The 15,830-nt window shown below is 34.6% G+C and overlaps 1 protein-coding gene across 1 annotated transcript in view; it reads right to left on the bottom strand.

The window, feature by feature from the left end:
* Nucleotides 1–12,703: 12,703 nt before the first annotated feature.
* Nucleotides 12,704–15,830, bottom strand: part of Gnai1 (G protein subunit alpha i1) — an 84,043-nt gene continuing 80,916 nt past the window's right edge. Inside the window, exon 8 of the mRNA XM_027926518.2 lies at nt 12,704–14,345. Coding sequence (XP_027782319.1) covers nt 14,155–14,345 — 191 coding nt within the window. The 3' untranslated portion in view covers nt 12,704–14,154. The remainder of the gene's footprint in view (nt 14,346–15,830) is intronic.

The raw sequence follows: 15,830 nt of genomic DNA, 5'->3' as shown, positions 1-15,830 counted from the left end.
ATGAACCACGATGAAGAACAGTAATCAATCAAGCAAAATTTTGTTTGCAAAACTATATGAACCATGGTCAATGGTTGGAAGAAAGAGGGGGGCTAGAAATGGAGTTTGACCTCTAGGAACTTTATTTGAAGGCTTGCTCCCTTGGAGTTATGAAGGTAAGAGCAATGAGAAATATTTCATAATTCATCACAAGGAAATGTTGGAAACAACTAGAAAAGGGAAGTACTTGAAACTACAGGAATTTCAGTAAGCAAGGTCAGTGGGGGCTTGCAGCTCCTGTGATCTAAGATACAGTTGTTAAGTGCAACCTCAAACTACTCGTTTCAGAGAAGGAAGAGAGGTCATCCAGAGAAAGGAAAACATTTGCAATATATTGTGGCCTCTTCACAAGGCTAAACTGATGAGACAAGGTGAAATTTTGAACAGGTTTATAAGAAATATGTCTGGCTAGTTATAAAAAGCTTTTATATAACTTGTCAAAAAAAGTTTAAGTGGATTTAGTGTGAAATAGGAGGCAAAAACAATATTTTTATATTACCTTATAAAATGGACTTAGCATCACTTTATTTGCTTGCAGTATAAATACAATCAGACCTCTTGTTTTCCAGTCAATTTGAATTTTCCTTATATAACATGAGGTCCCCTATTTTCCTTTTTAAGATATCCTCACATACCCACACCCTAACCCCCAACTGACTTGTCCAAAGAACCAAGAGACTAACTCAATAAAATTAGATGATTCTACTTCCAAACACCAGACAGGAAAGGTGAACTGTGTGGTCAATTAGTCCACATCCACCATTGATTTGGTCTGTGCCTGTTCTTCCTGCTTGAATGCCCTTGCCCATCCAGATACCTGCACAGAATGGAGTGACTCCCATAATCCTGCTGTAAGGATACAGGTTTTAGGTACTTATGTTCTCAAATTGCTTCCTAAACCAGGACAGTATAGTAAGCTTGCTGGGTCTGAAAACTTGCAGACTCACAGGGAAGCAGCACAGATACCTTCCTAGAGGGGAAACTCAAATTTCCAACAAGCTCTATCTCCTAGAAGCTAATCAGGGAGCAAACTTTGCTGCCTTGCTTCAAATTGACTACAAGTTGAACAATAGCAAGTGTTCTTAATGATGTGAATAAACTGAAAATTTTATAAAATGCTAGTAGGAGAACCAATTATTAAACCCACCTTGAAACACAATTTCACATCCAGCAAAGTTTAGGTGTGAATGTTTGTGCCCAACAATTCTACTCTCTATCTGCTCAAGATGAGTGTGTTCATGTCAGTATTGCCCCCCCCATAGAAAAAATGATCAAAATGTCCAGTAATAGAAAAAGACCAAATTGTGATATAGCCATGCAATAAATTAAAGTTTGCCAATAAAATAAATGAAGCACAACACATGGCAACAGGTACAACTTTCAAATGATATCAAACAATTAAAAAAGCAAGTCATAGAAGAACACCTAAAGCTGAAAGCAAATATCAATGTTCAAAAATATGAGAAGTTGAATAATAAAGAATATGTATGCATGTAATAGGTCAATAAACACAAGTGAATGATGACCACAAACTTCAGGGTCCTGGTTAGCTCCACAGGGGACAGAGAGGTATGATCAGGTATAGATTCAAGGAGGGCTCCAAACTTATTTTAATTTTATATAACACAGAGAACATGTGTTTCTTTTATTATTCTTTAAATCATGCAGTACATATTTCACATACACATACATATATACCACATACTTTATATGTATCATGCATACCCAACCACACATATAATTTCATAATTAATTACTGTAAAGACCCACTTAAGTGGGCTCTTGAATCATGTAAGTGCAAGTCCAGTCAATCTTCATGACTTTCTCTAGACTCTCTGCCTCTTAACACTCTAAGGAGGTGAAGGCTGACAGAGGAGGAACAAACACCAGTTCTTTCCTAGCTGTCCTCTACAAACCACAGAATTTGTGACCTAATTAGTAAACATGGGCTATCTCCTCCTATAGGCTGTCCTGCAAATGACCTCTGGCCACTCTGGCTCCAGAGCACAGCCATCTACTCTGCACCTTTTGAATACTTCTTTTGTCTCCTTCTCTTCCTTTTTTCACTTTCCTATTTTTTCCCCTTCATTCCTTTCTTGCCAAGTTCTTAAACTCAAAATAATAAAAATGGTTAGAAAAAAGAAAAGTAAGCACTTTTTTTTTTTTTTTTTTTTTTGGTACCGGGGATTGAAGCAGGGGCACTTAACTACTGAATCACATCCCCAGACCCTTTTTTTGTGTTTTATTTTGAGATAGGTCTTGCTAAATTTAGGGCCTTGCTAAATTGCTGAGGCTGGCTTTGAACTTGTGATCCTTCTGGCTCAGTCTCCTAAGCCACTGGGATTACAAGTATGCACCATCACATTGGTGAAGTAAGCACTTTTAAAAAAACCTTTTTTTTTTTTTTTTTTTGATAGCAAGACTTATCAGACTCTTTAGAATTCTGAAGGATCTAGTAAACTGTTTATTTTCAAATTTGTTTGATTAAGCATTTCCCTGGTCTTCAAATACCTAATCTTGAAAAAGACTGTGTTCAGTGGAAAAAAAAAAAAAAAGAAAAGAAAAGAAAATGCTGAGTTTGAATTACTAACAAGAATGTTCTTAAATGTAAAGATAAGATAATGCTATTTTTTCTACATTAAATCTTAGTAATAAAATATTTTTATTGAATTATGGCACTCAACAATGAGTTCTTTGTTGATATGAATATAACAAATTCTCTAGGGTAAATATTACAATTAAAAGCAAATGATCTTTTAACATAACTGTTTTCCTAAACAGTTTACATTTTGCTTTCTTCCCCAAAACTTACTGTGTGCCTATTGTATAAGAGATTCTGTCTTAGTGCTTGGGACACAATTGTGAACAAGGTAGACAGCTATTTCCTGTAAAAAGTTTATTTGTAGGAAAATTAGAATTTAGAAATTAATCACCTCTCTATTAAAGGTAAAATAAGAAACATAATTTTAAGCTTGATTTAATGTGCTTTAATCCCTTGTTTTTTTCCCCCAAATTATTATAACATCATTCAAATTAAAGGTTGATTGGTTATTTGATTATTTACTATTTGAGCTCCTCATTGTAAAAAAATTATACAGAAAGAAAAAAGTTACATGATAAAAATTTCATTTAGAACTTTTGATTCAGTTAGTCTCTGCTCAAACATCCCTCCCTTATTACTAGAACATAGCTTCACCAATACTGCAACATCTTTGCTCTTCCAAGCTTTAATTATACTTGTGTAGTATTATCTGATGTATTGTGATTGAAACTATGAAATAAAATTAGAAATATTATTGTCAAAAGTAAAATTATAAATGTTAACATAGGATTTCACATAAATGAGGAAAATAATGTTGGATCTAGTCCCATAAGGAAATGAAGATCTGGTAGAATCAAAATTGTTAAAGAAAAAATTTTATAAGAATAAAGTAGAATATTCAGAAATAACTCTTTGTTATTTTCAGAAATAACTCTTTGTGATTATTCCACGAAAGCCAAATATGAGGGCAGTGATGCTCTATCACACTTAAAAAAAATATGATACCTAAAGATTCAATCTGCTTTATTCTTTGTTCAAGAAATTGGAACACATTTGGAGTTAAATTTGGTTGAACATAAGATATTCTACTATTTTTTTTTTAATTTGAAGATTCATATGCCAAAAATCAGTCAACCTTGTTTATCATTATTTATTTTAGATTTTTCCCCCTATTTTAAGAGATCGTTTTGATTTCCAGGAAGTTTCAGGTAATGAGAATTTCTTGCATTGGTATTCTCCTAGTTTAAACATACATTTAAAAAGTCACATTGAAGTTTTGAGCCCTATTTTCTCAGTGAGTTCCCAATTCTGGTTTTGGAAATTGGAGCTAAGTGACTTATTCTGTTCCTCAGATTGTTAAAATATCAAAGCTTTCAGTTTTAATAGAATGCCTTTGACTCTGAATACTCTGCTTTTGATACCAGAGCCATGAAAGCATGAGTCTCTGTGGCAGGTGGAATAATGACCCCCCAAAATGTTCACTTTCTCATCCTTGGAAGCAGTGGCTATGTTAACTTTACGTTGCAAATATGATTTTGACAAGTGGATTTAAATTAAGGATTTTAAATGGGGAGATTATCCTGGATTATGTAGGTGAGCCCAATGCAATCACAAGCAAAAATACTTGGTGGGCAGTCCCAACCCAGGGCTGTTTTTCAATGTAAATTTTTTTCAAATTTAGCAAAAGTATTCACTTAAGAAGCCATATAAGCTCTTTTCTAATTAAATGTTATCCCTCTTGTCCACAAATCTGTGGCAAAAATGCCCTTTCTGTTTACTGTCAAGGACAGTCAGGAAGGATTTGATCTGTTAAGGAAAACAGCCCTTCGCTCTTGAAAGAGAGAAGGAAACCGATTTCTTTCCTAGGTTTCAAGATAATGTGAAGTGCCATAGACCTGTTTTAGACTTCTACCTCACAGAACTTAAAAGGATAAAATTTGTATCACTTTAAGTCACTAATTTTCTGGTAATTTGTTATAGCAGCAAGAGGAAACTCACAGAATGTAATCTGGAACTTTTGCTTTCTATTTGGATAAAAACTCACCCTGCCAGTTCTTTTTAGTAGGAAGTGGCAAGGAACAGAGAATGGCTTTCTTTCTCTACCAGTCAGTTCCCAAGTCTTTTCCTCTATGAGACGTGAAATCCAAACTCTGGCCTCTGGTATCAGCCTGCTTTTATTGACAGTAACTTCAGGCCCTCTCTGAACAGGCAGTGGGATGGAAACAATTATGCTAGGACAACAGGGATATATTGAAACTGTGCTGTATCCCTTCTTATGTTTCTTATGTTTCTACTAAAGTACCCACTTCACTTTGCCTTTAATCACAATTAATTGCTTACATTACCTGTCCCCTCGTCTCCTCTTCATCTCTATTCTTCATGATATGTTCCTGATCATAGCTGCCATCCCTATCATGAAAATTATAACAACTAAAAATTTCCATCAGGATGTTGCCAGTCACATTATGTATCTTACAGAAATAGCTCATTTAATCCTTGCAACAGCCACTGGAAGATGGCCCTAATGTTACCCTCATTTTATAGAGAAATATTAAGCTGTGCAGAGGTCAAGTTGCTCAAGGTCACACAGTAGGCAGTGACAGGGCCAGGGTTCAGTTTAGAACAAACTAGTTATCCCTATTTTTCTCTCCAAATAGTACTTTTCATCTAGATAGTGCTAACTGTTGTTGTGAAATGCAAAGGACACTTAGGTTCACATGTTTACACACCCAATCCCAAATATTAGTGGAAAAAAGGACACAAACAATAATGTCAATAGTTTGTGTTCTATCCAAACATTTGTGGCAAACTATTAAAAAAAAAAAAAGCTATTCACAGAAAATGTTGTCCTTGGTCTTTTCAGATCTAAATTACAATTACTAGAATTTATTTAGGAAAATAAGAGTTATTGGAGGAAATACATACCTTTTAAAGTCGCTTTTTGATTACAGCTTTACCACAGTGTCTATAAGTGGAGCTGGCAGCTGTGTTTCCTTAACAGGTCAAATGCTTCCCGACTGTCCTTGACAGTAAACAGAAAGGGCATTTTTTTTTTTTTTTTTTTTTGCCAAGGATTTGTGGACAAGAGGGATAACATTTAATTAGAAAGGATAGAGCATTTTTATGGCTTCTTAAGTGAACACTTTTGCTAAATTTAAAAAAAAGTCACGTTGCAAAATAGCCCTGGGTTGGGACTGCCTGCCAAGTATTTTTGCTATTTAGCAAACAGAATAACATTGATTTTGATTATCCACACCCTTATGCCAAGAGAAATCACAGGCCTAAAAGATAAAGTTGGAGTCTAAGAAGTAAAGTTACAGCATTGATGCTGCTGTTTTCCCATGAAAACTTCTACTTCTCATGTGACTCATGATGTAATTAAACAAAGGTAAGTTACATTCTACTTATTTAATGATATGAGGGGTAAAAAAATAGTGGAATTACTTAAATGATGACATAAATACGAGCATGATGATTTGAGAAAGAAAAGATGATTTTCAAATATTAGATTCTTTGGTATAAAAATGTAATTGACTCTTAAGGCCTTTATAGGATAAATAATTGCTTAATAAAATGAGAACTGAGTTAACATAAAATCTTCTGTTTTTAATAACTGTTAGAAACTATCCAGGTTAATCATTTAGCCACTTTAAAACTTGAATAGACTTTTTTATTTGAGGCACATCTTCTCAGGTTGAAAATCATCATAGTTCCTGTAGTGTATTTACCTACCTACCTTCGTACAAGTATATGCACATATAAATATTAACTGTTCCATTAAACAAATAAACTCAAATTACGAAGTTTGAGAATCTAGTAAGCTTCATTTATGGAGTTTAGTAAATATGACTATTCAACCTTCAAGAACAAACCATTTGCAGTCTTCTGTCTTTATTGAAAAACACACCATGCCTCTAAGACCTAGGGATATTTGATACTCTGTCCTGAATTTAGATTCTGCAGACTACCTAATTCCTGTCCTCCTCCACAGCTCCTGGGAGCTGCTCTTTGTGAAAAAAAAGTTTAGAAGCTTTTTTCATGCATGACTGTATTCAGTCCGGTACTGTGGGAGGTGTAGAGGAAGAAAGGAATTTGGCTGAGGGAATTGAAACATATTAAGAAAACAAAACACAACTTAATAATAACACTTAAAAAATACCCAAAAAACTAATCTTGTGATTTGACTAAAGAGCATGAAGAGATAGGTTTGTAAAGTAGAGCTTAGTAACTTTCCAGTACCCCATGGGTCCACTCTCACTGTATTAGAACTAAAAATTTCAAACCTCACTTCTATAATATAGATTTTCAAATGAGCTTTGTCTCTTCTATTTCAGCTGAAAAATTTGAAGTGAAAAAGGGATTCATTTTTCCTTTTCAGTAAAGGACATATATTGAACCAAACAACAGCACTGAGAACTGGAATTGTCCAACCCTTCATTTGGGTCCACCATTTTCCAAGGGAGTCACTAAAGTAGTGAGTTATTCAAGGCACCAAGACCCAGATCTCCTACATTCAAATTTTAGCTTTTAATTTATTGTGTTTCCCTAAAATGTGAGAACTTTCCCATGAAATGCAAATAGAGTTGTTGTGGGATGGGAAAAAAAAGTATTCCCCTTTCTAAATAGAAATACCATGCAAGATACATGAATAATTATTTCTTCTAGTAACCACATTTAAAAAAAAATGTAAAAAGAAACAGGTGGGTTGGGCCTGGTGGCGCATGCATGCCTGTTATCCCAGAGGCTTGGGAAGCTGAGGCAGGAGGACCTCAAGTTCAAAGCCAGCCTCAGCAACTTAGCAAAATCCTGTCTTTAAATAAAAAGAGTGTGGGTTAGTTTGCTGGGAATGTGGCTCAGAGGTTGAGGGCCTCTGCATTCAATCCTTGGCACCAAAATAAATAAACAGAAACAGGTGGAATTTAAAATGTTTAACTTAATCCAATATGTCAAAAACACTCTCAGCTCAACATGTACATTTTTTTTTAAAGTCTTTGAACTCTTGTGTGTATGTCACACAAGAAACAGCACAAATTTGGACTAGCAACAATTCAAGTGCTGCTGTTGAGTACACCTCCAGTGTTGTGAAACATGGTTAATACCTATTAATTTCTTTACTGCTGGACTTTCCAGTCATTGATGTGCTCAAGTACATCAGGCATACTTATTTACATCTGCTCAAGCAACACAAATGGACTCATACTAAACTATGTGGTGTCCCTAGGAGAAGCTTCTTCATGCACCAGACTTTGAAGACAAAACTAACAAAGGACTTACATTTCTGTATTTCACTCCTATCTGTGACACTTTCTAGGTAGCCAACACTGAGTAATCTATTAATCTCTCTTAAATTTTTGTCCATATCTGGAAAATGGAAATTTTACTGACACTGCAGTACTACCTTAAAGAATAAATGAGAACATTAACAAGGAGAAGCCAGAAAAGTACCTGGTACAGGGCTGGCACAGAATGAATATATTATACACGCATTTTAATCTATATATTAAAGACACCACAAGTGACAGAGTACCTGTACTATATTTGAAACTATGTATGAGTTTATAGTTTTGAATGAATTATCTTTTATTGTAAAAATTTCAAGGGACTTTGGAACTATGTTGTTTCAAATCTGCACCTAGAAGCCTCAAGTGCAGTACATCAGAGGTGGGTCTTAGAGAAGAAAGGGCACATTATATGGGCTCCATGCTTCCACTCTTAACTTTAGTCAGAAAAATTCTTGAAGTCCTTAGGTAAGTTTCCATTTGAAAGAAAATATCCTTTTAAAGTTAATTTATAATCTATAATAGAAAATTTAAGGATGAAATAGAATGTACTCTCAAGTCTGAAAAAAGGTTCTATTTATTAAAGGTAAACTGCCTTATGAAGTAGATTGCTAGAACTGGTCACTATGGAATGGTAATGACTTGTATTTCGAAGTAAGGGAAACATATCTACTACTACAGTGGAGTGTTGCAAAGAAAGTCCTGTGCAAATCACCTTAGTGAATATTCTGCTGGTATAGTCCATGTTCTGCAAAACTGACAATGCAACACTATTTAGTAAATGAAAATTAAAGGCAGAATTGTTTGGAAGTAGCTTTGACTTGTCTTTTTTTGATTTTGAAAAGTGGGGCAAGGAGCACATTCTATAAAGTTTCCACAAAAATCATTATAATTCAAGAGTGTATAACAAAATTCCAAGTAATATCTGATCTTCACAGTGGTTTATTTTGAAGACTAGATTTCAGTGAAATAGCACAAGCATTTGCCAATTTAGTAAAACTAACTACTATACATCTCATTTAACAAAAACAGGAAATCCTGGTAAGACAGAGAATATACCCAGTGTGTTCCCACAGGAGTAAAATTTTATGAATCCTTTTTGCTACTTTAACAGAATGCTGAGAAGGGGGAATGCAGAATAAAGACTTACTTCTTACAGTTCTGCAGACTGGGAAGTCCAATGTCAAGGTGGTGGCCTGAGAGTCAGGTGCTGGAGCTCAGATCTCCTTTTTTTCTTCTTATAAAGTCATTAATCCCGTGATGGGGGCCCCACCCTCATGATATTATCTGACCCTGCATTCAAATATCAGACATATTTGAATTTGGGGATTAGTTTCCAGAACACTGACTTTTGATAAGACTTTTGACTCAGTTTGGGTCACACATCATAGCACCCTTCATAGAGAATGCAGTTGGGTAAAGAAGTTTATTAAAGCCTTTGGTGTCTTGGGATTCCCCTCTATGTACCTTCTTTTAAGTGATGCAGTACAGTAGCATTCAGGAAGAAACAGCACATTCCTTTATTAAAAGTGGCTAAAATAGTCCCCGCCTAGATTAGTCTTCGATGCATGTTTTCCTTAAATTATATCATTTAAAATCCATTACAATGCATTGTTAATCAGAAGAATGATCTCTTTGAAACCACAGTGTTTCATCCCCTTTATAGATGAAGACCCAGGAGGAAGGGAAAAAATTCAAAGAAGCTGGAAATTACTTGACCTTATGCATGGTGCTTGAGAAGGTTTATCACACATACTGGGGTTGTTCTAGTCAAGCAACCTCAGTTCTGTCCTGTACAACCACAGCCAATCCCTGTCTGTGCATATTTGGGTGTCTCTTGACTTGATTAAATGTGTTTCCTAACTTCTAATGTAACTAAAAAAATCCCAGTAAATAAAAGAAATCACAACAAACACCAAAGCAAGCAGTTATTGGTTAAGGAAAAAATGCCTGGGAAACAGGCCAGTGGAGTTGTGAAATATAAAACTCTTTTGATATAAATACATTTTAGCTGTTAAGACAGGGTTTTGAAGTGCAACTAAGAAAATTTCCCAAACTAACATTAAAATAAGTTTTCCTATAGTTATGGTTACCTTAAAATTACAGGGAAGCATCCTAAAGTTGATGCATTTTTCCCTTATTCACATGTTCCAGTATTTCTACCAGTGTGAGATGCTCCACAGTTTTAACTAAAGATGAAATGTGATAGCTATTTTGGTTTTGAGGCATTTCATACAAAATGCATATCAGTAACTTTCTTGGTAAATACAGATTACATCTAAGGTATTGTAAAAACAAATATTCTTTATAGTCACCACCAGCAAAATGTATTGACAGTGTACTACATGCCATGCTCCCTTCTAATCGCTGCACATGCACTGTGAACTTAAGACTGACTATAACCATTAAGATGGGCTACTGAATCCTATTTTTCTCAGATAATAAAAAGGAGGTACAGCATAATTAAATAACTTGCTTGAGGTTCACCAATTAAGAGAGTACCAGGATTTGAACCCATTCTGGGTGCTGAGATCTAGGATTTTCACCATTATTTTCTACTCCAAAATGACACACTAAGAAATGACCATGCTAAACATCTACAATATCGGTCAGGCTAATATCTGTAATATTGATCACATTATTCAATATATTCATTATGCAAGGCACCAAGGGTAGTTTTGCAGACAAAAAATGATATAAAAATTCATATAACTGTGCTCTCAAGTAGCTTCAAAATCTAATGGATGTTAAGATAACACAAACAGCTTTGATATAGCACATAATATGTACTTTTTTAAATGTAAAATTCAAATAAACTCAGAAAGGCTGAGTGAGATAGATGAAAGATCACGTGTACATTTTCTGGAAAAAAGAAGCATTCTTTGGAGTCCTCTGGCAGACAGGGGGTTAAAAGTCTTAAGTTTGAAACCTTCATCATGCTCAAGTTAACCTCTCTGAGCCTCTTTGATCTGTCTCACAGTTATTGTCAGCATTTAACAAGCATCCAATATCCATTCTATCCAACACTTTTCAGTTAAATTAAACATGATTGAAATAGATCAAGCATAAAAATAATTTTTTCAGAAAGGTACTACAATGAAGGGAACTATAGATACCACAAGAGTGTTAGGGACTTTAGGAATGGAAACTGGGGCTTTCTTTTCTTAATAGGTTTTTTTTAAAAGAAAATCAGTCTTTATTTTTAAGAGTGAGAGTAAGAAGATACAGAGATTTCTCAAATAACACTGCCCCACGCATGCACAGCCTCTGCCATTATTAATATTCCCATCAGAGTGGTACATTTGTTACACTTGATGAGCCAAGGGAATTAAAAAGAAATTGGGACTTTTGACTCAGTTTGGGGAACCTGGACCGGTCTGGCCTGCCATGTACAGCCAGGGAACTGAGAAATGTGACTGGCAACTCTACATAGAGGACCAAGTACTTCTCTCAAAAGGACAGAACAGATACCAGTGAAATCTAAAAGAGGTATCACAAACAAAAGTACTGATGAATAAAATAAAATTATTAACAGATATGAATGAAGACTTCATATGCACCAGGCAGTTTCAAAGCATATAACATGTACCATGTGGTATAATTCTTAGAGGAGAGAGCCTGGGCGATGAACAGAGCACTACTTGGATGTAGTATAGGAGGAGAACAGGGAGTAATGAAGTGGGCTCAGATGATGGAGAGCACTGAATGGGAGGCTAAGTTATATTTCATTTTATTGACATGTCAGAGACAATGCAGGTGACTGCACAGAATGCAAAACAGTCACAGCTCTTCATTAACTAATCTGAGTTAGAGGAGGAAGAAGTGGGAGATGGAATTTAATTTAGTTTGTCATCTCAATTGGGAAGTTCAGCAAAGACCTGAGTTCATCAGGTTGCTATGGGAATGGAAAACAGAAAAACAAAATAAAAAAGCCCAAAACATTAAAAGATGTCCTTGAGGGTATGCCCCAAATGACTAAGGACCTCTCAATAGTACCCAGCTTTCAGAGATTCTACCACCTCCCAATAGCACCATCCAGAGACCCATGACTTTAAGGATGGACTTTTGTGGGACACTCAACATCCAAACTACAGCAGTAGCTAAAATATCAAAATAAAGGGTGACAACTGGATTCGGAGGAGAATGATGATGAATTTAGTTTGGGGCACACTGAGCTGGGGCAGGTGACGAATTCTCAAAAGACTTTCAAGCAGGTAATCCCAAACATGGCATCATATTTCAATATGAGAACAAGTGGGGCAGGCAAACTCAAGCTTCTGAAATAGAATTGCAAAAAGAGCACTGTGAAAGAAGAAATGAATATACAATACAATGATACTTAAATTCTAATGCATATTGGGTTTAGCCAACAGGTTTGTAAAATTTTAAAAATTTAGATTTATTAGGATTTATTAGTAACACAATCACAGAGAATAAAGTTCAAGAATTCACCAATGATGGTCACCAGTATGTGCTTCTTTGTGGCTTTTAAAACCATATTCCTCATCATTCAAATTTATTCATAATTTAAATTTCATAGATAGCTTCACAATGTGGATCTTACAGGTCTTCCATCAGTAAAATTAATGAAAACATATCTTTCATGAAAGGCACATAAAGAATCTAAACTAACACATTTAAGGAATTTCGCTAACTTTGAATTTCTTTACAAAGGAAAAAAAATCCCCTAATGAAACAGATATGAATGTAGTTCATGGTTACCCATACACACACATATACACATACTTCAACAAACATACTTGAACAAAATGACAACACATAACTAAACTCAAGAACCACTTACCAGCAACACTTACTGAAAGACTTAGTTTTTCAGGATGAGTAAAAAAAAAAAAAAAAAGCAGGGGGCGGGGGAACGGGAGCAGGGAGTGGTGTTCATTTGGTTAAAACAAGGTCACAGAGACACCTTGTAAATAATCGAAAGAAAAATGATTCTACCAATGTTCAATATCTAGCTGATAATGTAACACTTATTTGACCATACACACAATCACTGATTCTGTTAAATACTATTACTCATTTTCTAGATGTTACTGTCCATTTAATTGTCAGAAATAACAGTATAATTTAAAAAGAAAAAAATATAAATTTCAACAAGAGAATTTGAGTATCTAAGAAAAAAAGTCATTTTAACATAGTGTTATAATTAAATTGGAAACAAGTTACATGTGTGAATTTAAAGCTTACATAAAATATCAGCAATAGAGTATTCAAAGATCTTTTGTGTTATCCTGCAAACAAGAAACTATTATGTATGCTAAGTACAAGGGATTTCCCAAAGGAAATACACAAATGAATGTCTCAAAATTCATTATGCTAAATTATTTTTTTACCCACAAAATGCTCTCAACATCCACCTAAACTCAGTTATAAATAAAAATGTAGTTATTTAAAGTGTATAAAATTAATCTGGCATCACCTTTAAGGTAATGCATGAATACTATCCAGATATTAAAATTCAAAGTGAAAACAAACCAAATGAATAAAAATTATGTGTTTATAAGTCTAAGATAGTATATCCTCAAAAATCTGAAGTTTTAGTTTTTCAAACTAAATCTAAGGTAGAATCAGAGCAGCATGCACTCATTAAATAAAAGAATGATTAAAATGCATACATATTGAAATAATTGATCCAAATGCAGGTATACTCATCCTTTTTAAGAACGTTTCAATAAAACACATTAAATTCAAAGAACAAATCATGTTATTAAAATAGTCTGTGCAATGTTTGTACAAATAACATTTTTATGAATCCAAGTATACATATAATCAAGATAAGGGGCTGTGACATTTTCTAATATCAATTATTGTATCTAAAAATTATAGGACATGAACATAAATAAAGCTTTTTAAAACTGGCAAATACAGTAAAAGTCTGTCATTCAGTACAAGGTACTTAATATTTATGTTATTTCCAAAGCCATCACACTAGAATTATAAGTTGCCACTCTTAAACCTAAAAGTAATGTGGGAAATAAAAGTTATAAATACATTATACATACATTTGCATATTTACACTTACACAGAAATCAATATACTAGAGCCCAGCGTTAACACTGTCCTTCATTTTCACATTCAGGACCATATTTCACAATTAAGAAAGGTCCTTCTGTTACTTTCAGGTAAAGAAACAAAACAGAACCACTTTGGTCAGATCCCAGATGCATCTGCTGTATAACTACATTCTGTGTTGCTGCAAGACTCTAGTCTAGAGAGATCCATACATAAGTACTCATTTGGTTTGAAAATGCATTTTACTATTAACTGCAAAACTTAGAAGAGACCACAATCTTTTAGATTATTTTTTATGATGACATCTGTTACAGCATCAAAAACAAACTGCACGTTCTTAGTATCTGTGGCACATGTGAAGTGGGTGTATATTTCCTTTGTGTCCTTTCTTTTATTGAGGTCTTCAAACTGACATTGAATATATGCAGCTGCTTCTTCATATGTATTTGATCCTGAGATGGGAAAAGCAAAGAAACAATGTAAAAAGTTAAAGTACTTACACTGCTAAGCAAAAGGGATCTTAGAATATAAAATTTTGACTCTGTAACTGCATTTTGCCTTAGAGAATGAGAGGACTTTTCTAAATGAAAAACACCTAACAACCTTTAAGGACTATAAGTTATCCTTAAAACTAAAATCTCCTTTGCACAGTATTCTATATTTGTTGTGATCTTTGTTCTGACCTCAATCTCCAAATGCCCAATCTTCTTTTTACTCTTATCCTCTATCATCTACAGCCCAAACTGAATCACTAGAGTGCCTGATGGTGTCATGCTATTGCAGTTCTAGTCCAGTGGCAGATCAATAATGCTGACAGAATGCTGATTTTTCTACCCCCTTTCTTATTTACACATTAACTAACATTTATCATTTTTTCTTTATTCAAAAATCATACAAACATGTACAATGTAGCTTAAGGCTGAGATTACAAATAGTGAATGACACACTCCTACTTTCAAGTTACTGACTAAAGACTTCAGAAATTGTTTGGCAATACTAAAGAAAACTGCATGCATGCTCTAACCCAGCAAGTTTAGTATACACTAGATACTACTATCTGTACATATTCATTAGAAGACATATGAAAAACACTCATAGTGGTACTAAAGTTCGTCAACTGTAGCTGGCTAATAAATTCTGGTATATTCATACAACATGTTGCCATACAGAAATGAGTGATGAGAACAAAAGTACCACAGGAACACAGAGTAACACAGATCAATCTTCTTAATGTTTTGTTCAACAAAAGAAGCTAGAAACAAAAACACTACATACTGTGTGATCCCACAAGTGTTTAGAAAATATTCAAAATACACAGAAGAGGACAAAAGTCAAGATAATGATTACTCTGCGACTGGAAGGATGAGAGGGAGGTACTTGATCAGTTAAGGCTGGGAGGAGGCATGAAAGGGCTTCTGTGACCCTCCAATAGTCTCCTAACTCCAGTGGTGGATGTTACTTCTCCACTTTTCACTTTGCAAGTTCACTTTTAAAAATCCAATACTTTACTTGTACTGTCTATATACATATAATGGTACTGCAATAAAATATATTAATAAATACAATATGATAAATAAAATAGTTGAATAAAATGGTCCTTTGAATACATAATTTAAATCCCTATTTAGTACTAATAATCCAAGATTATATGTCTGGCTTTCAAGGTCCTCTGTTACCCAGTCTGTTTTGGATTGCTATTCTGAGGCCCTCTACTCCCCATCTGACGCTCCCTTTGTTTCAGAAGGACCCAATATACAAACTGCCCCTTGTGTTGCTGAACGTTTTCCTCTGCACTGTCCTGTACCACCTGATTTCCCCAACCAGGCTTTCAGGTTTGCTCACGATTATCACTACATCTAACTTCCTAATTACCCCAATTCAGATGGGCTCTGTATCATTAAAACCCCCTAAAGACTGTGGAAACACTCTATTTCAGT

This window comes from Marmota flaviventris, chromosome 1 (genome assembly GCF_047511675.1).
Source record: "Marmota flaviventris isolate mMarFla1 chromosome 1, mMarFla1.hap1, whole genome shotgun sequence".
NCBI lineage: Eukaryota > Metazoa > Chordata > Mammalia > Rodentia > Sciuridae > Marmota > Marmota flaviventris.
Note: the sequence above shows the minus strand (reverse complement) of the source record. Positions and strands in the feature narration are given on the sequence as shown.